Source organism: Amblyomma mixtum, chromosome 10, assembly GCF_055824585.1.
Source record: "Amblyomma mixtum isolate Tamu chromosome 10, ASM5582458v1, whole genome shotgun sequence".
Taxonomy (NCBI): Eukaryota; Metazoa; Arthropoda; class Arachnida; order Ixodida; family Ixodidae; genus Amblyomma; species Amblyomma mixtum.
This window is the reverse complement of record NC_143021.1, coordinates 159342760-159368747: the sequence shown is the minus strand read 5'-3', so window position 1 is coordinate 159368747 and position 25988 is coordinate 159342760. Positions and strand designations below refer to the sequence as shown.

Here is a 25988-nt window from a genome sequence, read left to right as displayed (position 1 = left end):
GCTAAGCTAAATGAGACTTAGATATGCTAGCACACTTGCCCAACAGCCTTCAACATATGCCGAGGAAGCCCCCCCACACCTCTTCCCCTATCCCCACCAGACTCTCTCGTCACAAATGTCCAAATCTGTCCATGTTACTTGTGAATGGACCCTTTGTGCTATTTTGCTGTTTTGTTCACTTTCATACATATCTGTATTCTTACTTTCAGCAACCAGTTTCATTCAATACCCAACTCTCATTCATGCTCTGGCCTCTAACCCCAAGACAAGAACTAAGAAAACTACAGTCACAAAGCAAACTATCCACGCTGGCCGGGCTGCAAACAGAATCGGGTGACATCCTGTCTGGCTTTCATTGGCTATCTGACGCTCCTCAACAGATACTGGCTTTCCAAAGCAAATGTGCTTGCTGGTGGCAAAACTTTGCCACAGCACCGCCAACGCCATTGAATCGCCCAGAAAAACCCCTGACGAGACGCACACACATTTTGTTGCGGAAACAACACTAGGCTAGGTGTGAGCGATCATCGTGGAGCCCCGGAGAGCCCAAACTGCGCATACCCAAGGAGCGAGTGACATCGCATGGCGCACCTCTGGAAAGCAGCGCGCAACCTACATCTCTCTCTCATCACCTCACATACGATTCAGGCGTCCACAGACCCAGGGAGCCATTATGCGTACTTCCTTTCCTCAAAATGATCGGAGTGTAAATAACGCCTGAATTGCACTTATGTTACGTGGGGGCAATGAGAGAGAGATGTGGGCTAGCTCAGTGGTGTAGCCCGCACTTTCAATCACCATGTGCATGAGTGCACATAACACATGTCACCTTATGCACCATGCCCCCTCCACACTATCCTGTCAACCGCAGCGGTATTTGCACACTGCCAAGTTCACCGAGCCACTGCCCCCGGCACTCTCGTCGAAACGAACACGCGGTGCTGTTACTGGCATACAGCACCTTGGCGCGCTGCAAACGTCTGGGCTGCAGACAGCACCAATGCCAACGGCTCAGAACCGAGGATGGAGCTCAGAAAAGCCAACACCCTGAAATGAGTTAACGAGGTACAGCGCCTTGCTTCGCACACGCCCGCCAGAAATGCACCATAAGGGGGGGACACTACAATCTGGGTGCGCAGTTAAAGCTGACACACAGTTGGGCATAAGTTCATTTGGGAAAGCAGATGTTGACTGTGCCAAGGAAAACAGGGTCGATTAGGTAAATTCATTAGATGGACAGTTTACAGCTGCTGAGCAGCACGTGGAGCTGCCGACAAGTAGTCTATTGCTGAGGGTACCGAGAGAAGTTTCTACTTCCGGAGAAGCTGAGGCTGCTCCGCAAGGTCACTGCAACACGGAATCGTTGCTGCAATGCTCGAGACTTCTGAAGTGGTACTCTCTGGAAGAGCAACCAAAATATTGCCACCGTACGAACCATTCAGTGGCGCCGTACCGCGGCCGAACTGTTTAAGCTGGGATTTGCCAAGCCTTGGGCCCTCGCGGTGTTCGAAGAACGTCTTCTTCCTCGCTCGAGCTGCCTGCTGGCTGGCACGCCCACCTCGTCTACTTAGAACCTGGTCTGTTTCTTCAACCGTTTGTCGGTGACAATATCTAGCCATGGCCACAGGTACAAGTTAGCAGTGTGAAATGCGCAGACATAGCACTTTGTTGGAATGCGACAATGCTTGCCTGAAAGGAGTCGTCGTTGTCCAGGTAGGTCTCCTCCGCGTTGAGCACCTCCGCCACGTAGACACGTGCGTAGGCGCCAGTTGCCAAGTGGTGCAGCACCTTCACATCCTGGCCCCCTGGGGGTGCAACACAGGCGACACAGCTCACACCACATGTTCTTCCCAACATGAAAGGGCCACTGTTGCATAATCAAATGATGATCTGGATTTAATGGCACAAGGTTGGCCAAAGAGCACCATGGCACAAGGTTTTCTTGGTCTACTCAGTGTGGGTTCAGAGACAGTTTCCCACAAGCATTTCGCCCCAGAGAAGCCGAGCACCAGGCGAGGTGGTAGATAGGACCCCGTGCATCACTGTGGACCGCACACTACACCTGCCGCATGTGAGGCATACTCCAGCTGCTAAGACACCACTGGAATATTCCAATGAAATAACTTTTCATTGCTAAGCAATCGGATACAGTGCAGCCAATACAGAGAGCCCCAGAACTCTGGAGAGAGTTGTGAGAGGTTCTTATGGCTATTGTAATGTGATTAAGGGAATCAAGCAAAGGATGAAAATTGCACAACTAAGGGAATCAGTGAGCTGCAGAAGCAGTTACGCACTTAACATACACAGTCTAGCCCGGTTATAACGAAGTCGGCGGGAATCGGAAATTGCTTCGCTATATCCACTATTTTGTTATATCTGGACTCGGAAAGAAACAATACAAATACTGTATTGGCAAATCGATTTATTGCCGCTGGAAGAACGGGTCCAGCATTCCCTGAACACGTTTTGCAAGTGTGGACTTTAGGATCGCGGCCTCCATGCCGTCCAAGTGCGAACCGAAGTTCTGGTCGAACTCTGGACTCCAGAGGAACATGCGCAGAGTGTCAACTGCTGCGATGGCCACTCCGGAAGTCACTGGCTTAGGGGCAGAACCGGCATCATCGCAATCGCTGTCAGAGACGCTGTCCACCATGGGCCTGTCCATGACGCTCCCGGCAACATTGTCAGTCGTCAAGTCCATGGTAGCAACAAGGTTGTCAGCAAAAACGAAGTCCATGGGGCTCAGACCCGAAGACACAAAGTCCAACCCGCTAGCGACTCCCAGAGCTGCTCCAAGGAGGCGACACCATCAGCTGTTGCAGCTACGTCAACTGCCGTCGATCACTCGGCACCGGTAGTGGACCTTGAAGTTGGCAATAACCCCCTGATCCACGGACTGCACCTTGGTGGTACAGTCGAACCTCGATGTAACGAACCTCAATGTAACGAAATTTGCGATGTAACGCATTTTTTTAATTTCCCAATCACTTCCCCATTGAAAACCATGTATTTTTTTTCGCGATTTAACGAAGTAATTTTGCTCTGCACTTTCGATGTAACGAAGTCCTTGCGCATCGCATGCATGTGCCAGGAGCTACCTTGACAATCGAATGAGAGCTAAAAGTTTAGCCGAGACGAAACGCAGTTTGTATTTGCCCTTTTACGCGCCAGTAGCGTGGGAATCTGCGAGAATGTACCGCCGCACCATCTGTCGTGCGCATACAAAGCCCGCGGCATGGAAGTTTCAAGACGCGCCGCGCCATGACGCCACTGGCGAGCTGTAGACTCTGAACGTGAAAGCGCAAACCGGAAATACGCGTGCGTGAGGCCTGAGGAGGCGAACAAAGTGCGTCGCGTTGTCGAGCTCGTTTTGCTGAGGCCTACGAACGGCAGCAGCGTTTCTTCGACTTGGCTCCGCTCATCGTGCAGTGCGTTTGACACGTGGTTTGACAAGGCACGTCGCGTTGTTGAGCTCGGTTTACTGAGGCCTACGAACAGCAGCAGCGTTTCTTCGACTTGGCTCCGCTCATCGTGCAGTGCGTTTTGTGTTCAAGATGAGCGCTCCTCGCAAGAGAAAAGTTTTGTCCATGGACATGAAAGCCAAGATCATCACTGAAGTAATGAATGGCGAAAAGAAGAAGACTGTTGCCGAAAGGTATGGACTTTCGCAGAGTTCACTGTCTACGATTCTTAAATTGAAAGACAGCATTATGACTGCCGTTAGTGCGGGTGGCTCGGGCCTGCAGCGGAAAAGATTAAAGGAGGCAAGCTATGTCGACGTAGAAAAGGCCCTCTTCACATGGTTCGTGGACATGCGTGCCAAAAACATGCCGTTGAGCGGGGCCATTCTACAACAGAAGGCCCTGAACTTCGCTTGCATTCTTGGGTGCGACGACTTCAAGGCCAGCAGCGGGTGGCTGCAACGATTTAAGGAGAGGCACAACATTGTTGGAAAGGTGGCGAGCGGCGAGTCGGCCGAGGCGAACGAGATTGGAGCAGCTGACTGGCTGCGTGATCATGTCCCGGGCATTTTGGCAGGTTTCGACGTCGCCGACGTTTACAATGCCGACGAGACGGCATTTTTCTATCGGCTGTTGCCAAAGAAAACGTTGGCTCTGCGACATGAAAAATGCCATGCTGGCAAACATAGCAAGCAGCGTTTAACTGTTCTTTTCTGTGCCAACATGAATGGCAGTGATAAACGCATGCCATTTGTTATTGGAACAAGTGAGAAGCTGCGCTGCTTTAGCGGCAAGAAAACAATGCCCATGAAATACACGTCAAACACGAAGGCGTGGATGACGCGGGATTTGTTCACAAAATGGCTAAAGGACTTGGATGCTGAAATGCGCAAGCAGGAAAGAAACATCTGCCTACTTGTGGACAACTGCTCCGCGCATCATGTGCAAGACTGTGCGCTCACTAACGTCGACCTGGAATATTTTCCCGCAAACTGCACCTCCCTGACATAGCCACTGGACCAGGGTATTATAAACAGCGTCAAGTGTTCGTACCGTAAGCGGGTGATTGAAAGGCTGCTGCTGAACATTGAGCTCAAAAGAGAGACCAAAATCGATGTATTCATGGCCTTAGAGATGTTATCGCGGTCATGGGAGTCGACGAGCAGCGAGATTATGACCAACTGCTTTAAAAAGGCGGGCTTCAAGGATAGCAACTCAAACCAAGAACTGGGTTGCGAAGATAATGACGATGACAACGAAAGCATGCCATCCATATCCAGCACAGACGTCGGTGACTCGTGGCAGCTGCTCTGCGACCAGGGTGGTGCTCCCAGCGACGTGACGCTCGAGGACTTTGTTTTCAGCGACGCTTGTGCTCTCACAACCGAAGAGCTAGATGATGCCGCAATAATTCAGAGTGTCACAGACACGGGAATGGAGGACGACGACTCTGACCAAGACGCCCATGTGGAAAGCAGCGCGTCTACACCGACGCAAGTGATGGATGAGCTGGATGTCCTGCGTGCGCACGCGGGCGCGCATTCACATGAGCAGGCCTTGGTAGCCCTATCTACATACAAGCGCCTCATAACGCCGACGCTTATTAAAAAGCGGCAGATGAAGTTGACAGACTTCTTTGCTGCCACATGAACTGGATCGACTGCACGTACTCCACAAAGTTCCAATAAACATTTTTTGCATTCATGAAACAGTGTCGTAATTCCATGAATAACACGACCATTGAGTTAATAAGCCGAATTTTCTTGCAGCGTCCGTTCGTTTTTTTTTTTTTTGCGTGCGATGTCCTCGTAGACAACAACAAAAAGTCTTCAGTGTTGACAAACTGGTGGAGCTATAATGTGGTCGTACCTTTAAAACGGATGAGCGGTGAAAAAAAAAAAACGTGCCCTGGTCGCATACAGCGAATAAAATAAAGTGCAGAGCAGGAAAAGCGACGTAATCAAGCACTGATAGAAACCGTTCACTTAGCCGTCACAGAAGCGTTCACTGCGCCGGCGTGAGCGATGCGAACATTTTTCTTTATTTTTCTCTGATGCGTCCCCGGCTGCAAATGTTCAATGCTGATGATGATGATACCAGTAGCGACATCTTGCGGCGGCTTTCAGTACTAGGCGCTGCGCTCGTTCTTTGCTATGCGCACACGGAGAAAAATGATGCCGTCGCGGTGTTTGCTATCACTCATTATGCTTCTGATGTAGAAAAAAACATCCGGTGCCCTTGTTAGCGATACTATTACTCGATTTTCTTGCGTATTTCCTCAATAAGTGATTTACAAGTTCCCATCAACAAGCAGTGTTCCAGGAACCAGTTATACTTTATTTTGACAGCTGAAACATGGGAACCTCGACGTAACGAAATTCGCAATGTAACGAAATTTTCGGCTGCAAGTAGGACTTCGTTATATCAAGGTTCAACTGTAGTGTATGCGGGGGAAGGAACAAAACAACGACAGCACTCAAGTGTGCGTGGACGTGATGTGCACAGCAGTTGTCAAGCAACATCAGCACCTTGCACTTCGTCCGGACCATCTCTTTGTCAAAGTTGGCCAGCCACTTGCCAAAAGTGTCTCCCGTCATTCATGCTTTCTTACTGCTTATGTACGTCTCTGGCATAGACAGCATCTTAGCAAAGCCGCGCGGTTTCTTGGATTTGCCAATGACCAACAAGTCTCTCTTGTTTGAACCATCCATGTTTGCTGTCCTTTCTGCCCACGCATTTGTCCACCTTTGCCGCGAGAGACTGTTGGCAGCAGTTGGAAAAACAGACTGGTTTCATCTGCGTTGCAGATATCCTTGACGGAATGCACTAGAATGCGATCACCGTGTTTGGCCATCCACTGCTGGAGTGAATCCTTGTCAACAGACGCAGCCTCCCCGGCAATGTTTTTACATGTGATGCCATGCCTCTTCTTGAACTGCTGGAGCCACCGAATTCCTGGCTGGAAGCCTTCATGACCGAGAGCGAATCCCAAGTTCTTGGCTTCGCCAGCACAATCTGTCCACTGAGCGGAATGTTCTTCGATCGCATATCCAGGAACCACTTGTAAAGCACAGCTTCTACGTAACTGCACGTGGCGCAGCGGATCTTCTTTCGGTCCCCGCTGCCGACGTCCTTGATCTTGCTACTGTACTTGATTATTGTTGAAAGTCTGGACTGCGCAATTTCATACTTCCGTGTGATATTGCTCTTCTTGACTTTTCGCCGCACTTCATCCAGAATAGCACACTTAGTCTTCAAAGACAATGCCTTTCTCTTCCCCGTAGAGGTGCTGGGGCTCATAAGACTCGACATAGCCAGAGAAATCAAGTCGGTCCCGACAGAGGCGACAATACAGTAAGCCCATTACCTTAACCAGAAAAGTCATTGGTCACAAAATAGGAAAGAAGCAGAACAAGGCAAGAAGGCAAGTTACTCAAAGTCATACAAAGACCATCAAAGCGGCGCTTCCAACACACACAGCTCTCCGCTCCCTGCTTCAAGCACTGAGAACCCACTGGAGAGAAATTCAAGAACCGCAATTGGCCCATTCGGTCGCTGTCCGCACTCTGTGACATTACAGATGACACGGTTTTTTTCTTCCGCACAGGACGGCACGCCACTGGGCATCGAGCCAAGCGATGTAGCGAAGCAACTTTTCATTTCACGGGAGAGCAGACGCCACGGCAATGGTTGCCGTCATCCGAGTTCTGTGGTATTTTCACCCGAAAATTTGCCTTAAGGGGGGGTGTGGGGATCAGATCACGAAAATCATGAAAAAAGTCGATTTTTGAAAAGTATACTTTTTGGCATCTCCAACACTGTTTCTATGTTATACTGAAATATTTCACCCAAAAATAAACTTTAAGAGCTTCAAAATAAATACATCTGTCGGCATCTGCACATAGACAGTGTGTGCTAGCTTAGAACTTTCAGGCTTGTTTTCGCGAAAGTTTGTTTCGAGCTTAATTAACCTTGCTCGTGGAAAGCGTAGCACAGCAATGGGTGCATGGATTTTTACCCCGTTTGTTTTGTTGTGATCACTGAAGTGTGGTCTGCGTCAAGACAGCCTCAGATTTACCATTTAGGCTCACACGTATTTATTACATGGTAATTAGAGCATGATACATTCTAGACATAAAGAGAAGGTGCATATTGTGTCCTTTTAAAAAAAGAGCAGAGAAATTTAAAAAAAAATAAGCAAGTCTTGACTTACACCACACTTCTTAGTAAATATTAAAAGGATTTACATATCTGTAGCCTGTGTTTTTGTCATGGTAGGCTTTCCACAAGCAAGCAACGTGGGGACAACGTATAGACAATGATAAAAGGGAACCTACTGAAGCTGTCATTGTGAAACTTTATACCTGATTGTTTGATGCTGATTTAAGCCAGTCTGCTAAATTTCATCACTCTAAGTCGAAAAATAGAAAAGTTGGCTTCGATCCCCTCATCCCCCCTTAAAGGCTGAAGAACATTCCAAATGACAGACTATTTTTGGGTTGCCACAAAACCTCTTTGCTATATCTGCTGAGGCACTTTTATTGACTTCGTTAAAACCGGACCAAAATTACATCAAAAACGCAAAAATGGGAACGGGAAGTTGAGATCCGTCGTTACAACCACTATTTCGCTGTAAATGGCTTTGCTATAACCGGGCTAGACTGTATCACCAAAAATTACACAGGGCACTTAATATTTAAGTATACTATGAAAACGAAAGCATCAATTTTTTCATTCAAATTTTCGCCTTCCTTTCTAATGACACAGCTACCCATTAGCACACAGTCATAAGGCAGCGCATACATTAGGTCCACCTTTAGGTCCACCAATGAGTAATTACACCCTTATTAGGTCCACCTTTATTTGCCAAGAAGCAACGCGGCTTAATAATCCGTGGGTTGCATGCTCGAATCGCAACAGGTCCCCGGCTCAATTCCCCGCACCATCGCAAGAAATTTACCCTTTGCACGTGGCGTCATTGGGGTTTTTCTGGACCACTTTCCTGGCCACTGACAACACCGAGTCTCGTTGATAATGGGCCACATAAGGCTTTTGCATTAAAGTGCCATTTTAATACAGTAAACTCTCAGTTGTACGAACTCCGGTTTATCGAATATTTCAGAATAACGAACTTTTTAAAAAGCCCCGGCAGTTTTCTTATAGATTCTATGCGCATATGTTTCACTTAAACGAATTTCGGAATAGTGAATATTTCAGTTTAACGAACTCGCTCAGAGGACCCAGGCTTATTTTTCCGATCAGTTCAACGAAGTTTTGAGCCCTCCACTGCAGGCGCAACCGATGCCCGCCCTCATGACAGAGATCTGACATCAGCTGGAGGTCGATAGCAATAGTACTTCGTTTGAAGACTATGCACTGTGTGACAGTGCACTGATTACCTGTGCTGGATAGGCTGAACTGGAGATTGTTTCCAGTGTTTGTCCAGAGGAAGACGAGTGCAATGAAGAGGAGGCAGCTGCAGAGCCAGTTTCAAGCCCTATATAACTCTAGCTGAGGTTGTAGGGTGCATCGGAAAGTTCAGAGACTTTGTGTCTCAACAGCAAGCTGTGCCAGTAGTAGTTTACAAAAACATTGACTCTTTCGATAGTTTTGTAACTTCTTGTGCTTTAAATGCACAAGTGCAGAAGAAGATTACTGATTTTTTTTTCAAAGTGAGAAAGGCAGCGTTTTAACTGCTATGCACCTTGTATAAGTTACGTATAAATTCCATTTCACACTTTTGACACTATGAATGCCATGTCTTATGTTAGTCTAGTGAATATTCAGTTGAGTGAACTTTCAGTTAAGTGAACTATTTCCTTCGGTCCCTTGAAGTTCACTCAAGTGAGAGTTCACTGTACTCCACAAGAGTGACTTGTGCTTGCACTGTGTTGCTGTAGTGTGCTCTGGTGTTCAATTGCAGTTATGTTTTAAGGCTTTTGCTTTATGTTTTAAGCTTTAAGGCTTTTGCCTTAAAGTGCCATTTTAATACTCCACAAGAGTGACTTCTGCTTGCACTGTGTTGCTGTAGAGTGCTCTGGTGTTTAATTGCAGTTATGTACGGTGCAATCCACTTATAACGATACCAGGCATGACGATACATCGCTTATAATCAATTCTTCCATTGCTCCTTGGTAAAAACACACTATATATAATGATACAATCATTGGCGAAATAACAGATACAAAGGTAGAAGTCTTATCACTGGAAAAGTGTTTACTATAAAAATCTGCCTGAAAGTTTGATAAAAAATAAAACACTTTGAAACGAATCACATGCTTGGCCGCCGTCACCGCTTCCTCAAGCAAACATAGTTTCCGCCTGTTTGTGCATTCATGAAATAGGCATGCAGTGCAGATCATGACAACGTGCCAAGATGCTCGCCACATGTTTCTTTTGCCGAGAGCACTGCTGGGGTGTTGCGCTTGGCAAACCTGGCAGAGCACAGAGACCCTGTGTGCCCTTGACAGGTATTCTTCTGGAGTTTTTTCTAGGCATGTGCGAATAGTGAAGTTTCACTTCAAAGCGAATATGAAGAGAATAGTTAATTTGTTCGAATAGTTTCGAAGCAAATACCGTATAAACCGGAATTAAGCAGATTTTTTCTTGAAAAAGCAAGCAAAAGTCGCCCCTCTTCTTAAATAGCCGTTTTTAGCAGAATGTGGATCACAGTCTGGCAGCATGTGGCGTGCCTCCTCGCAAAAGGGAGTGCGAAAGCCATATCGACTTCAAAACGTGACTGCTTCCATTTTGGTTTTTTCATTCACTGTTGTGTTTGCGTTCGCGTGTGCTGTTTCGTTTGACCTCATGCGCCATCCCTTGTTAGCAGTGAAGAGCAGCACGTGGAGGCAGTTTACAGCGGCTTTCAAGAAGAAAGTTATAGAGCTTGCTGAAGCGAACGGCAACATGGCCGCCCAGCACCAGTTCGGAGTTTCTGAAAAGAGAGTGCAGTATTGACACAGACAAAAAGATAACCTGTTCACGTGCAAGCCAAGTAAAACGTCCTTTCGTGGACGTGGTCCACTGCACCCATAACTTGAGGATGCACGTGTAGACTTTGCGTGCCAACTTCGTGTGCGCTTACTATCCGTGACTCTGCATTTAATTAGCTGCAAAGCTCTGGAGCTTGCATGTGAAGCCGGACTGCACCAAGAAGAATTCAGTGCACTGGAATTATGGGAGCACCATTTCACAAGGCGCAAGGGATTTTCGCTCCGCCGGTGCACATCGATATGCCACAAGCTGGCGGAAGAGTTGGTTGATAAGCTGGTCAGCTTCCAGCAGTTTGTGACTAGGCTTCGAGAGGAGCACAACATGCTGGGACAGATCGCAAATGCTGACGGGACCCCAGTATGGTTCGACATGCTCCAGTCTATCACGGTCAGCGAACGCAGCACCAAAGAGGTGGAACTTCTGTTGACAGGGGGTGAACACTCGCGCTGCACTGTCATGCTTGCATGCACGGCTGATGGCACAAAGCTGCCACCTTGTGTGACTTTTAAACGGAAGAGGTCTTTGCCCTGCAGTGGGTGTAGACAGGCTGATGATGATGAGTACAGTGCTGCTCATCACCTGCTGCTACTCGGCTGCAATGTCATCACGCCGTGTTTTTCCTGCCCTGAAATAGGTTTCCCTCTCTGCCTAAGCGTTGGAGCGTACATGAGACCACCGAGTGCTTCGTCCAACAGCTAATTTTGCTGAATTCTAAAACTTGGAACTACTTTGTAAATATTTGTGGTTTTTGAATCATGCTGTTCACTTTGAAGACCAAGTCAATACCGCATGATTTGCTTCAATATTTGCAATATTAGAATATTTATGCAACCTGAGTTTTTTTTTTTTTGCCGGTCCAGACACAACAATAAGCGGTTATAACAATTAAATTTTTCAATTTCCTAAATATCGTTATAAGAGTGGATTGCAATGTGAACAATTACCGCATACATTTGCGTAATGAACCCACTTTTTTTCGCCACGACGCAAAAAAGCAATATGGCCGCCAGCCATGGCTGACCCATAGGAGCGTGGCTAAGTGATCCGTTTTTGACAAGTTTGTGATTTGATCGTTCCGTAATACGACATCCAGGTTACACACAGAGACTACGCATCACAGAGACAGATGAGCGACTTCCTTCTCCAAAGAGGCCACAGTGCAAGGTACCACGTCCAATGCCTGTGCACTGTGGTATACTTTCTGCACAGCAGGTCAGGCAGAGTGCCGTCACTCACCCAGGCTGACCACTGCGTCTGCCTTGAGGACGGGGCGGCTTTTGGCAAACTCAAACAGCAGCTGCTGGTCGCTCTCACACGGCTGCCACGAGGAGAGGATGGAGTTGCGCAGTTCCTGGGAGAAGGGGTCAGGGCAGGCCAGCTCACAGCCCCCCTCGGTCCTGGAAACAAGTGGCGCTGCACTACAGGTCTTGCACACAAAAGCAAAACACGGAAAGGCATCGATCTGTGAGGTTCAACGTCCCAAAGCTGGATGTGCACTATGGAGGACAGCGCAGTGGGGGGCTCCAGAATAATTCAGACCACCCAGTTTTGTTGCGAAAGCAACACTCCGACAGCCAAAGCGAGACCTCAGGGGGCCGCCGTAGCTACGCTTACCTTGTTTCAATTGGTCGAAACGGTCGTTGAAGTCACAGTGCGGGAATTTCAAACGGGGCCAACTGTACTCTGGCTAGTATCCATCCATGCAACCAATTAAAGGGATGGTGTAGTGATGCTCCAAGTAAGCGGGACTGAGTTTAGTTAATTGCTTACTTAGCCAATTAGCCTAATTAACCTCTCTAGTCAGGCCACATAAACAAATAAAACAGAGTAGGAAATTGGTCGAGTTGGGGAATCGAACCAGGGTCTCCGGAGTGCGAGACAAGCATGCTAGCCACTCCGCCATGCCAGCTCGATGGTTTGGAATGAACAAAGGCAGCGCTGTCTCCATTTTACAGCGAGGTTCAGGTGTCCACCGAGATATGCGAGACAGACAAGGCGTAGAGCCGAGCGGGCAATGGCGTTCTGTGAACTCCCTGTCAGCGTTGAAAAACGGTGTCGCATTTCACTCTTAGAGGTGAAGCTTAACATCTTAACCACACATCAGTGACACAAGCAGAAACGCCACGCTCAAGGCTTTCACCGCACTTTAGGTCAACAAAGTGCCCCCCTGATTTTTTTTTAACCTCCCGAACAGACACTTTTTTCAAGAATGGAACAAAAATGGTTATTCAATACCCATGCTCCCATCTGCCGGCAAACCAAAAAAAAAAAACAATGCTTTAAACGAGCCCTTTGAACCAGACACAGAGTGCCAGTTGTCAGCAGCCAGAAATGACAAGGCCTGGCTTGTCCAAGTCTGCTAGGGGGTTAACGTGCACTGACATCACACAACACATGGGCGTCTTTTTGCATTCTGCCGCCATCAAAACACTGCTGCTGCAGCCAGGATCTGATCCCACAGTCTTGGCTCAGCAGCAAAATGCCTGTTACTAAGCCACTGCGGTGGGTACACGTGGGACACACACATGCGCACATATACAGTAAAACGTCGTTAATCCGAAGTCACTGGGACAGCAAAAAATATTCTAATTAACAGAGCATACAAAAAAAAATGGACCCAAGCAAATATTTTTGTTGACAGAACGCACCAACTGGACAAACTTTGCAATTACCGCATATTGCAGCATGAAAGTCGACCGTTCAGCTCATAGCCCTGGCTGGCCAAAAAGAAGTGTGACTCTAAACATAAGTCATTTCAAAATTTCACCAGCGCTGCGACTAGGAACAAGAACAGAGAAGGAAGACAAGGACAAGCGCTACTAACAACTGAAAGTTTATTTGAAAAAACACAGATTATATGCACACAACTGACAACCCAAAGCGCCTGCGCTTCCCGCAAAAAGCACGCAAAAGAAAGTTAAAGGAGTTGTGTGAAGCCAATCACATTCACAAGAACAGCGACACGTGCATTAGCACACCATCTGTACACTTACATGAGTGTGAAATTTTGTATCTAGATTCTTAACTTTCTTTTGCGTGCTTTTTGCGGGAAGCGCAGGCGCTTTGGGTTGTCAGTTCCTAGTCTTGTTCTTGTTCCTAGTTCTCGTTCCTAGTCGCAGCGCTGGTGAAATTTTGAAGATGTACCAACTAGCTCAAACCACCATTTTGCTCGAGTCCAAGTCATTTCAGCAGCATTTGCTTGGGGGATAGTTGGTTCACATTTTCAAGGCGAAATTTTTTCTACCGCAACACATAAAGGGGACAAGACAGGTGCTATCCTGTCCCCTTTATGTGTTCCCCTAAAAAGAATTCCACCTTGAAAACATGAACTAGGTCCCAAGAAAATGCTGCTGAAATACCTTTCTTCTATAGTGGGCCCTTTCCATGCAGTCCTTAGTGCCAGTCCTGTTCCCCTTACGTGTTGCACTAAAAATAATTCCACCTTGAATATAAGCCGATGCGTACCTCCTGGTGGACTTCGTCGCACCGCCGCATTCTGTTTTGTAGCTTCCCACTGGACGGCATCGCGGCACGCGTGAACTCAAAGCATAATGATGCAGTCAGTAACAGCAGCCCAAAGCTGGTGGAGACCAAAAGCGACAAAGCGGCGTTCCACCCTGCCTCAACACTTGTATGCGGCCCGACTGACTAGCAGCAAACTGAATGAACTGCGAACGGACCTGTAGTTTCGGATTTGGACACAACGCATGCCTTGGAGATAATCAGAATTGGAAGTGTGCCCTTGTGCTACCTGCTGCCACTCACTTGTCCGAGGAAGCCAGCGTGAACGAACCGGGCAAACGGCGCATAATTTGAATTTTCTTCAGTGGAACCGACTTGTATATGAAGCAACGACTTTTTGGCGCCCATCCAAAATTACCTTAAACCTCGCAAATCTGAGTATAGGTCGACCCTGAACTTTAGGATGGCAGTTTCTTTTGGAGAAAGGTCGATCTCACCATGGAACACTGCTCAAAGAAGCGGTGGCTGGCACTGTGTGCAGCCAACCCTTTGCGGGACATGCACTGACACTGCTAAGGGTGCTTCAATGCCAGCACCTCCGCTACACACTGCTTTGACCACTGCCTCCAGTCCGATTTTGCCATTATGCAGCGCCGAGAGTATGTTACTTTGAAGCTGGTATCCATGCCTGCGTTGCAATGAAGCACACCTCATCTGCAGGTGCCTGCTTCGGTAGTCCACAAGCTGTAAGAGATTGGCTTTTTGGCTTAAAGTGCTGTACTAGGGCACTTCGCACATCGTCACTGCTCTACAGCGCCCCCTCGTGGCTCCGAGGGGTCGTCGCAACATCGGCCTGCGGTGAAATCATCCTCGCATGGCACCTCATATCTTCGAATTGACCACGCTGGTGCACACTGCTGCTTCGAAATATTCGGTCATATTTACATCAAATTACGGAACCACATAAATTTTTAAAATGATCCGAGTTGAATGCTATGCATGACATGGAGAACAATTCCAATACTGCCAAAGCTAGTGCACCTCTTTTGCACTGGCCCTGTCCATGCCCAAAAAGTAGTTTGGCATATACCGTATTTACTCGTGTAATAGGCGCACTCGCATAATAGGCGCACCCCTAGTTAGGGCGCGAAAAATCAATTTTTTTATTTCCGCGCATAATAGGCGCACCCCGAACTTGGCACTGTGATCAATACTGTATTTACACGATTGCAAGCCGATGCCTCGCCACCCCCCGCTTCCCAATCTTTATTTTAACAAAGTTTTTGCTGAGCTGACTACTAGTCCCTACTAGTGCTGCTGCCGTCGCAGCTGCTGCGGACCCACAGCACATACAACGACATCGCGTGGAACAGCCGCTCACAGTTTTCAGGGATGCTCACTTTAAACGTCTGTTTGGAAAGCTTCATCTCCAGCCGGAAACGTTCCCGAGTTAGGCCCGCGAAATTCTCGGCGCTTGGAGTCGCGTACGAAAATTCGCGTACGAAACTGCCGCACTTCTCGGCCACGTCGTATTTTCCGACCTGCCGCACACTTGCCGCGTTCGAGAGCAAACTCCCAGCCGTGTAGCTGTTAAGGTGCTTGCCCGTCGAGCTAAAACATCAACACTCCACGGCAAAGCTATAAACCACGATAACTATCGCGCTACCGCAAATCCTGGCACTTGACAGCAACAACAACAAAAAAAAACGAGCTGGAGATGCTGATGGCGATATAGATAGCGAAAGCTCGCGGCGGAGGAAAACGATGATGATGATGAGCTTGGCCTTGGGCGCTCTCCGTGGGCGGCGTCTGGAAGCTCCTGCGCGCGTGTGTGGCCTCCGCGATTAAGCGCTCGTTGCGCGCAGCCGGAGCCGATCGCGGAGGCCTCGGTGTGTGCATTCCGAAAGTTTCGGTGTGGCCCTTACATGGACCTTTTTTTTTTTAACATTTTCTTCGCGAAAACGGGGTGCGGCTGTACACGAGTGCGTTTACGTGGTGTGTTCAATTTTGCGAGTCGAAAAATTTCCGGAAATTTTACCCCGCGTAATAGGCGCACCCCGAACTTTGAGCCGGATTTTCTGGTACATCCAAACTACAGACAACCATTTTTCACTCGTTTCGCAAACTCAGGTATGATGACTAGCAATGTCCTGCACTTCGTTATGACTCTCACCACGTTTTTGTCCTGCCCCTCAGAAATGACACAGGGCTGCTGGCACTCCTGTTCACTCTGTCTGCGTCCACAGAAAGTTATAGCCAGAGGGTTCAAAAACAGAACTACGACCTGCTACTCCAAGCATGCCATGCTGTTGTTAAAATCCTCGCTGAGGCTTCAAAACGTACGGGTGACACTCGGCGCAGTCATGAATTACTTTGAGCGGACCCACAGTGTTGCACGCTCAAATGGCCGAGAGCTATTCACATGTCTTCTGCACTCTGCTCACTCTTCATGACTCCACTAATAGCCATGTCACTATAAACCTGCTACAACTGAGCCCAGGTATATGGAACCAAATATACCAGACTGTTGTTTTTATCAGCAGAAACATCCCCTAGATAATCCCATGCAAATGTATAGCAGCGCTGTTTGCGTGGATGGGCACGATACTTGAAAAAAGTATCCTCGATAATGATATTAGATCCCCTCATACATTGTATTTCCAATACACATACCAAACCAAAATATACTTCTGAATCTAATTCAGACACTTGATACTGTATCGTGGCTACTTTGATACACCACTGAAACCTCTAATAATAATGATGATGACTTGCTGGTGATGACCCCTGGCTGTCTTAGTATGTCGATATCTCAACACCTAGGACAGAGAGAGATGTCACATTGTTTACTAAGGGAAGCTGAAGGCACAGTGTGTGCAATAATCGAAGCACAACTGTTCAATCGCACTTCAAAAAATTATAATTTCGCAAACTTTATAGATGCATTACATTCACACCTTGAATATTGATATTCCAAGTGCTGTAAAATTACTAATGGGGGTAAAATGAAAAAATGGTTTTGATTATTGCACTCTCTACTCACCATACTATGCAGCCATGGATTAAAAGTTAATTTTTATTGAGCAGTTTTTTTTGTACCGAGGTACTAATGAATGACTAATTCAGAAGAGTTCAGAAATTACTCAGGTTCATGCTCAAGGTTTTTTCACCAAAAAAATATCACTACCAATAACGGGGTTGTAACACGGTTAATACTTCAATACCGAGACCGCCGGGCACAACTTCTTTCTTTATCATGAAACGGTGGGGATAACGACTTCCCGGACCATAAACACGCGGCAGTTTCGGAGGCCCCAAGCAAAAGTAATGTGAAATGTCAAAAGATGGCGACAATCGCGCTTCTTGCCATTGTCAAGTCAAGCCAAGACAAGCTGGCATTCTTTTTTGGTCACCCTTTGCAACTTTCTTTAATCTGCATACATAGTACGTCCGTAGTGCGAAGAGAATGTTTCAGCCGCTTTGCCGCCAGACATGGGCGAACTTTTTGATAGTGCATCCGAAGATGAAGACTTCGAAAGCTTTAAGTGAAAATAAAATGTTGCTATGGACATAAGGAGAGCTCTTTCGTTTTTCTTTCTTTTTTGCTAAAACGGGGCATGGCGTGAGTGTTGCCTTTTTCGATCACTTAGCGTTTCCTTAAGAACTTCTCGCAGGTATGTGCATTTCACGATGGTTGTGCAAGCGTGTGTTTATTAAGGCTCACTACCGTAACTAGGTAAACTGGGGAGCGTCGTATACAGGGGTGCGTCTTATATACCAAATTTTTCAATGACAGCCTGCATATATGGCGGGTGTGTCTCATACAAGGGTGCGTCTTATACACCAGAAAATACGGTACATGTACCTTTGATACTGCCTATGCCTGATTGAACGGCTCACTGCACTCCTGGAAGTGGCTATTCTAACAAGGCTACTGGCCGCTTTTGGCGTGCACAGCCGGGTTGGCTGCATGGGCTTAGGCACCTGCTGGCAGTGCCAGCGCTGTAAAATTGTGCAGCAAGTTGAACATGGGGTGTGCTTGAGGGTAGCGTACGGTCTCACTTGTTTTCAGCGTGACATTGCTGGCAAGAGTTTGACAAGAAGGCGTTTGACGCACACCTTGTCATGAGGTGAAGCCGACCTAAGTGACCGAAGCCATAGAGGAAACCAAATGTAACACGACTTTAGTGAGGTTACTCCGGTTATAGTGGCCCACTAAGTGACGCTTAGTGCTGAGCAAAGACACGGTTTCAACCCTGCATGTGCCGGCTGCGTTTCAAGGGAGGCAGAATGCAAGGCGCTCGTTTGCTGTGAGCTGCCAGTGCTCGTTAGGAAACCCAAGGTGATCTAAATTAACCTGGAGCCCATGAGTTAACCCCATATACCATACCATATGTTACTTATAGTGAACTGGCAGCAGGATTAGGCCAGCTCTATTAAAGGCTGGCTCAAAGCACCACTGGCTATGGCTTCAATGCAAAGCAGGCTAGGCCCAGCAATGCTTAGTGAGCAGTGCACAGCCACTGTGCCGGCTCACCACCAAAATGGGTACAGTGCATGTTTGTTTCTGTGTTATAAGATATTCTGTTGCCACTATCGACTGCCACTATGCACTATGCACTGTTTGGGATCCTAACACAAGCACTAACATTAATGCCCTTGAAAGAATTCAGCGCAAAGCTGTTCGCTTTATATTTTCTAAATATCGCACCACTGACACACCATCTCCTCTGTTGCTTCAACATAATATACACTCCCTTGAAGCTCGGCGTAGAATACTGAGGTTAAGATTTCTCTTTCTATTGAAAAATAACAAACTGTCAAAGGCTCCCGATTTGTATCTCCAACCGATAACGGCCAGGTCAACAAGAAACAGGCACACTGAATTGTTAAAACCTTACTTTGCCCGAACAAATATGTTCAAATTTTCTTTTTTTCCCCGCACCATTACCGAGTGGAATCAGCTACCACCATCGTCATCAATAGTTGACACTGATGCCTTAGAACAGGCCGTTCATTGAATTGTTTTTGTTTCATGACTTGCCTTGTACTTTTGTTTTGTGCTTTCTGTATTGTGCTTATTGTGCCCCTACTGCCAGGGCCCTTCACTGGGCCCGCAGTATGCTCTAAATAAATAAATAAATAAACTAGCAACATATCAAAGCATTCCCTGAGCCCCCCCCCCACGTTGAACATATCCAGGACTGACTACCCACACAATGACACTATTTAGTATGTCACAAACCGATTGCAAGAGACTCCTTCACAAAACCTGCTGTAGGAACACTCACTTCCTGCGTTCAACTGTGCACGTCATCAATCAAGCTTGACTGAATCTCCCCATCACAGCCTTGGTAGCCATCCCTCCAGATCTCATCCCTCCATCACAACGCCTTCGCGCACGGTGCGTTTCCAAATCTGTTGTGCTGGCTTGGCAATGCACCCTGCTTTCGAATCTCTCGACCTGCTTATGCCACCAAAATGCCCGATCTCCTCCTCCCCACTCAGTACTGCTGCAGGTAGCAAAAAAAAAGTTAGCTGAAGTTCAGCTGTGGTTAAACCGGGCAAGTTGCGTAAGCAAGGAACAACTGTTCTGCCCGAGGCGAACGCGCGTATTCCCCGTTTTCCTCCCGCTTCCTCTCTTTCCTCTCTCCACATTCCGACACATGCATAGAGAGCACGCGACTACGCGCGCGGCAGCGGCGGTGGCACAGCGACAGTCCTGCTGCCTGGTGGAGCGCGGCTGAAACGGTTGCTATGGCAACAGCGCTCCATCTGCTTGACCTCGCTGCGGCTAAAGGTCGACCGTGGCCACCGCCGGGAGCTACGCGACGGCTCGAAACCTGGCGCAGTATTGCTTGCGCAATAAAAACAGCAGAATGTACACACTCGTTCTCCAGCTGGACTGGGGCGGGAGGCAGCTCGGGGGGTGCTCCAGTGGCAAACACTGGGCTGTCGTCGGCCGGCTCCTCCTCACGCACAGCTGGCAGGCCGGACTTGCCCCCCGCAGTGGTGCTGAGGAGGGGGGCCACCGTGTGGTGCGAGGAGGAAGAGCAGCTGCTGCTTCCTCCACTGCTGCTGCTGCTGCCCGACTTGCCTTCCTTGCTGCACTCCAGGATGGTGCTGCCAACATCATCATCATCATCAGCCTGACTACGCCCACTGCAGGGCCTCTCCCATGTCTCTCTCCACTTAACCCTGTCCCTCGCCAGTTGCGGCCACCATATCCACAGAGCCTTCTCGATCTCATCCGCCCACCTAACTTTCTGCCTCCCCTGCTATGCTTGCCTTCTCTTGGAATCCACTCCGTTGCCCTTGAGGACCAGCGGTTATCCTGCCTTCGTATTACATGCCCTGCCCAAGCCCGCTTCTTGCACACGGGACCAAAACTCATCACCCACCTAGGTACACCTCAACACTGTCCCAGCTGCTTTATCCCCAGAGATTTGTTCATCTCAACCGTACACCTTTACAGCACCTTACTCCCACATTCCCACTTTAAGTGCTGCATTATTACAGCAGAGGTGATTGGTTTGAGGCTCTGATTATTACCACCCTCTGATCAGCACAAAACGCTGTGACCTCCTTTTTTTTTGGCAAAGGATATTGCAAATGAACACATGTACAATAATAAACACATACACAATAACAAACTAAACTGCCAGAGACACCATGTGGCCCATGCTGAACAACATGCAGTTGCCCGGGCTGTCTCAAGTTGTTCACTTGTTTCTTTGTTCATTGTGGTTTAACGTCCCAAACCAACTCAGGCTATGAGGGACGCCGTAGTGAAGGGCTCCGCAAATTTCGACCACCTGGGGTTCTTTAACGTGCACTGACATCGCACAGTACATGGGCCTCTAGAATTTCGCCTCCATCGAAATTAGGCCGCCGAGGCCGGGATCGAACCCACATCTTTCGGGTCAGCAGCCGAGCGCCGTAACCACTGAGCCACCGCGGCGGGACAATGTCCACTTGTTTCTGAGTCTGTGGTTTAAAATAAGCAGTTCTCAAACTCTTCTAACAAACACGAACTGTGGCCTTGAAGGTTCATCTAACCTCCACAGTCCCAGTTTCTGCACTTTCAGTCTTTTACCACAAATGATCAAAAGTGACAGGAGCACTGGAGACAGATTCTTTTCTTTCCCACACAGTGGCTCTCGACAGCAACCAAAGCATTACGCAACCCTAGCACGAACATGTGTGCGGTCTTGACAGGTGTTGCCAGTCAGCTGCACAAGAAAAGAGCAAGTTAACTGATGTAACAAGTGCAAGATGCCATAACTAGTCGGGGCCATTTAGAAACGCAGCAGTTTCACCGCAGGCTCACACAAAGGAGAAAACATCTGCTTTTCAGGCATAAAATTGCGCAAAGGGATTGAAGAAGAAAACGAAAGATATGTGAGGACAGGACAGATTGCAATTTGCGCTCTGTCCTGTCCTCACATATCTTTTGTTTTCTTCTTCAATCCCTTCGCGCAATTTTATGCCTGAAAAGTAGACGTCATGAACCAACTTGCCCAGATGAAATTGCTTATAGACCTACTTTTCGATTTTTCGGAAGGTTTTAGCTTTTCACCCCGTAAACTCACACTGCAAATCAAACAACGAATACTCTTTGAAATTTCTAACGCTCGTGCGCAGCCGTAATATAGTGAAGGCACTGATAAATGAAAAACTTTGGCTGGTCCAGGCGAGGTTCCCTGTTGGCATCCCTCTTTCCAAGGCCTGAAAGACAACGCCCAGCCCTCACAGAAGCAGCGGACACACTACCTCAGGTCTGCAGCGGTGGAGAACCGGCGCCTGGCCAGGGGAACCACGGCCGCATCCGGGGCAGCAGGCGCCTGTGGCTCGTTACCAGGCTGCTGCTGCACCACCTGCAGGTGCGGGGAAATAAAAAATACAAAAGAGCATTTAAGGGGGGACGAGGGTCTTGAAACTAACCTTTCTATTTATGGCTAGAATCTCATGAAATTTTGCACACAGATGCATTTGCACACAGTACAGCAGAAACCTGACATGAACCTCACAGGGTCACCAAAAATATTCGCGCTATCAAATAAACAAAAAATTCAGGGGACACTTAAAGGACTATAGATACCTAATTTTACTGTGTTTTCTTCTGTCAAACAGATGCGTCAGACACTAAAATACATGTATTACCGGACTGTATTTGCTTGCAACCACTAAATAATTTATAACTGAATTTCTTCTCTCATGCTGTTTCAGTTTCATCGACCGAACATGAAGTCAAATTAATGTTTTGGTCACGTGATCCACTACAAAAATTAACATAGGGTAATCGCTGATATGTAGTTTTATTTCACTGCGACATTTAATCCAGCCTCTTCCAAGACCTGGAATGACAAAAAATGACCTGTCAGCAATTATATGGCTGAATTTTTATGCCTAATGTGACCTAAACACCAACTAGGTGTCACAGTCATCGTTCGACTGATGAAACCGGAACAGCGTCAAGAAGAAATTCAATTATAAATTACTTAGTGGTCGTACATGAATACCACAGGCTGCTCCATGTACACTAATGTCCAACACATTGTTTGAGAGAAGAAAACACACAAGCAAAAATTCCATGCCTACAGTCCTTTAAGCTCCGCCTTAAGTGTAGTGTAACGGAGTGAATTCCAAGAGAAGGCAAGCGTAGCAGGGGGTGGCAGAAAGTTAGGTGGGCAGATGAGATTAGGTTTGGTTTAGTTTATCGGGTTTAACGTCCCAAAGCGACTCAGGCTATGAGAGATGTCGTAGTGAAGGGCTCCGGAAATTTCGACCACCTGGGGTTCTCTAACGTGCACTGACATCACACAGTACACGGGCCTCTAGAATTTCTCCTCCAAAGAAATTCCAGCCGCCGCGGCCGGGATCGAACCCGCGTCTTTTGGGTCAGCAGCCGAGCACCATGACCACTGAGCCACCGTGGCAGCGCGGATGAGATCAAGAAGTTTGTGGGGATACGATGGCCGCAACTGGCGAAGGACAGGGTTAATTGGCGAGACATGGGAGAGGCCTTTGCCCTGCAGTGGACGTAGTCAGGCTGATAACGATGATGAAGAAGGGTATGACAGGACAGTGTCAATTTCATCCTTCAGCAGCCTAGGGCCCTCTTTGCATATCACTTCACAGGCACTGACTATCAGACACGATACAGAAGACCTTCCTTTAACTAGGCCGAACAAGTGTGCCTCAATGGCCTCGGGGTAGAGTGTCTGACTATCCAGGCTGCAGAGGTTTGATTCCACTCACTCCCCAGTTTTCTTTGCAGTGCAATCAATTTACTTTCTTACATGCCCCAATGACGGCTGAGCCATGTTTAGACCTTATATTCGCAATTTATGCGATGTTACAAGCACTTTCTGCCACTCACGTGTGACGTCACTACCTTTTCGACTAATCTGCAGTTTCTTGCCCCGCGGAAGACTATGCCCCATTTATGAAAACATTGGGGAATATGTATCCTTGTGTGCGGATTCCAAGTATGTACAGTCCAATCTTGTTGATTCAGCCCCGTTAATTTGGAAACAGCTGCTTAGAAGGCCCCAGATGACTGCAGTGCCGCATGCAGAGCAACTGACCGCCGAACATCCCAGAAGCAGGAACAGTACACGCACCTGCTGCGCTGGTGGCAGCTGCTTGGGTGGTGACGTGGAGGGCGGAGGGGGGGGCAGCATCAGCTGGTTGTCCTGCCCCTCCAGAGTGATGCCCTGCACCAGCGCTGTGAGGCCACCCAGGGTGAAGTGCTCACCCACCCCGGGCAGTGTCTTCTCACTGGCAAAGGGTGTCGAGGTCACCTGCGCACACAACCCCTCCTCTGGTTCCCATCGTGCAGACAACCCCTCCTCTGGTTCCTTACTGGTAGCTAGGATCCACAGGCAGAGCAACCAAGTGCCATTTGACCCTTTAAGCTGGTCTTAGAAAAAAAAGGTATTAATGAAGCCCATTTATGACAATATCAGGGAAAAATTCAGGGGGGCACTTCGCTGACCTAAAGTGCAGTGAGGAGGAAGCCTTAAGCGCAGTGTTGCTGCTTGTGTCACTGATACATGGTTAAGATGTTAAGCTTCGCCTCTAAGAGTGGAACGCGACAGCGTCTTGCAACACTGCCACAGTTGCTCGTTGGTAAATCGGTATTTCAGGAAAGCAAATGTTTCTGTCTTGCATATCTCGGTGGACACCTGAACCTCCTGTAATGTAAGGGGAAGGGAGGAAGATGGGAGTGAACGAAGACATCGTATTCACTAGACGCGCCTTTGTTCATTTCAAACTATCGAGCTGGCATGGCGGAGTGGTTAATATGCTCGTCGTGTACTCTGGAGACCCTGGTTCAATTCCCCAACTCCACCAATTTCCTACTCGGTTTTACTTATTTATCTGGTCTGACTAGAAAGGTTAATTAGGCTAATTGGTTAACTACTATTACTCAATTAACATTAGTTATGATGCAATTACCATTAAGTATCGATTAAGTAATGACTGGCATATGCCCATATAAGGCACGTAACCGAAACGTGGACACGGCTGCCGACACTGCTGCTAACGACAGTATGAGGCATTAAAGGCTTTCACCTTAATATGTACCATTGCGTGCGGATTCCAAATATGCACAGTCCAATCTTGTTAATTCTGCCCCTGTTAATTTGGAAAACTGGATAGTTTGGTCTAAGCCAATGGCAGCACACAACGGTTAATTTGGAGTGAAGACATGCCAGGAATGGAGCTGAAGTCAGTTCCCGAGACATGCATCGCTACTGTCATCCTCCGAAAACCAGTGCCGGGCCGGAAAACACCCTCCATTCCAAAACCAAAAAAACGTAGGAGGGGCGGCAGTGCTGCTACAGCAAAACCTCGTCTAATTGGCCTTCGTTAATTCGGAAATTCGGACTGCTGCCGAAGTCCCACCAGACACCTTGCAAGTCTATGGCGTCGGAAGCTCGTTTATTCAGACGCCGTAGGGCTCACATTGGTTAACTCTAATGGACCCCTGTGCTCGACAGGCAATACGAGGTGCTCGGCAGGCAATCGTCACTTAAAATAGAAAATGTCCAATGCAAAGCTGCTAGGTTTATTTTTAATTGTTGCAGTTTGAATATTTCCTCAACAGACCTACTGCAAACCGCAAGACTTGAACAGGTGGCCATGCATCGTCATTGTGAAAAATTAAAATTATTCTACCTGTATTATCACAATAAACTAACAATAGAGGAAGGAATTTTAGTTGAGCACACATCTCGACGCCCTACACGCTCTTACCATACTAAAAAAGTTGCCGTGTTTTCATATAAAACAAATGTTTTTTAAGTACTCGTTCTTTCCCCATACTATCACTAAGTGGAATAGTTTACCTGCAGACATTGTGAATTGCGAATAGGTAAATTTATTTTACAAGCTCTGACTGAAGCATAGGGCTCTTATGTATCCCTGTTTTGGGCCAAGTCCGATGCCTTCATTTGCTGCCAGGTTCGATGCCATTACATGTACTCTGCCTTTGTAATCGATTTTATGTTGTATGTTCTGGTTTTTGCTCTGTTTGCTAGCTGCTTCTTTTGCATTGTACTAGTCATTTTTATCAATACGTCTGTACCCCACTCCTGCCTAAGGCCTGTAACACAGGCTGGCAGTATTTGCTAAATAAATAAATAAATATTCGTCCACAATCCTGGACAATCCCCAAACCGGAGCAGTGCAGCCAACTAGCTGCAACCATGGTAGCTACACGATATTTGACAGAATCTAACAGCAGCCGTCTCTGAACAGCAGTACGCAGGAGAAGGAGAAGGAAGTGAGCATGGAAGCCCTTCGTGCATGACTGTGGATTCTCCACTGCGCATGGGGCATTGTGTGGCTCAGCTATCCACGACAGCACAGTGTTCAGTGATTGAGAGTGTACTATCCTCAAAAAAGGGTTCCAGACCCCTTTAAGGGGGGATGAGGATCTTAAAACTTACCTTTTTATTTATGGCTAGAATGTCATGAAATTTTACACACAGGTGCGTTTTCCTCTTCCGATTCGAAATATGCAGAACTGGAAAGACTGGAATGCAATCAGGTAATTCCTTA

At 47.6% G+C, this 25988-nt stretch overlaps 1 protein-coding gene across 4 annotated transcripts in view; it reads right to left on the bottom strand.

The window, feature by feature from the left end:
• LOC149327504 (uncharacterized) overlaps positions 1 to 25988 on the bottom strand; it is a 114689-nt gene that overhangs the window by 17501 nt on the left and 71200 nt on the right. For all 4 annotated transcript variants that reach the window (XM_089565051.1, XM_089565052.1, XM_089565053.1 and 1 more), the window contains 5 exons: positions 23543 to 23722; positions 21690 to 21793; positions 19806 to 20039; positions 11691 to 11851; positions 1690 to 1805 (listed from right to left, as the gene is read on the bottom strand). In XM_089565051.1, the coding sequence (XP_089421177.1) occupies positions 1690 to 1805; positions 11691 to 11851; positions 19806 to 20039; positions 21690 to 21793; positions 23543 to 23722 (795 nt within the window). The remainder of the gene's footprint in view (positions 1 to 1689; positions 1806 to 11690; positions 11852 to 19805; positions 20040 to 21689; positions 21794 to 23542; positions 23723 to 25988) is intronic.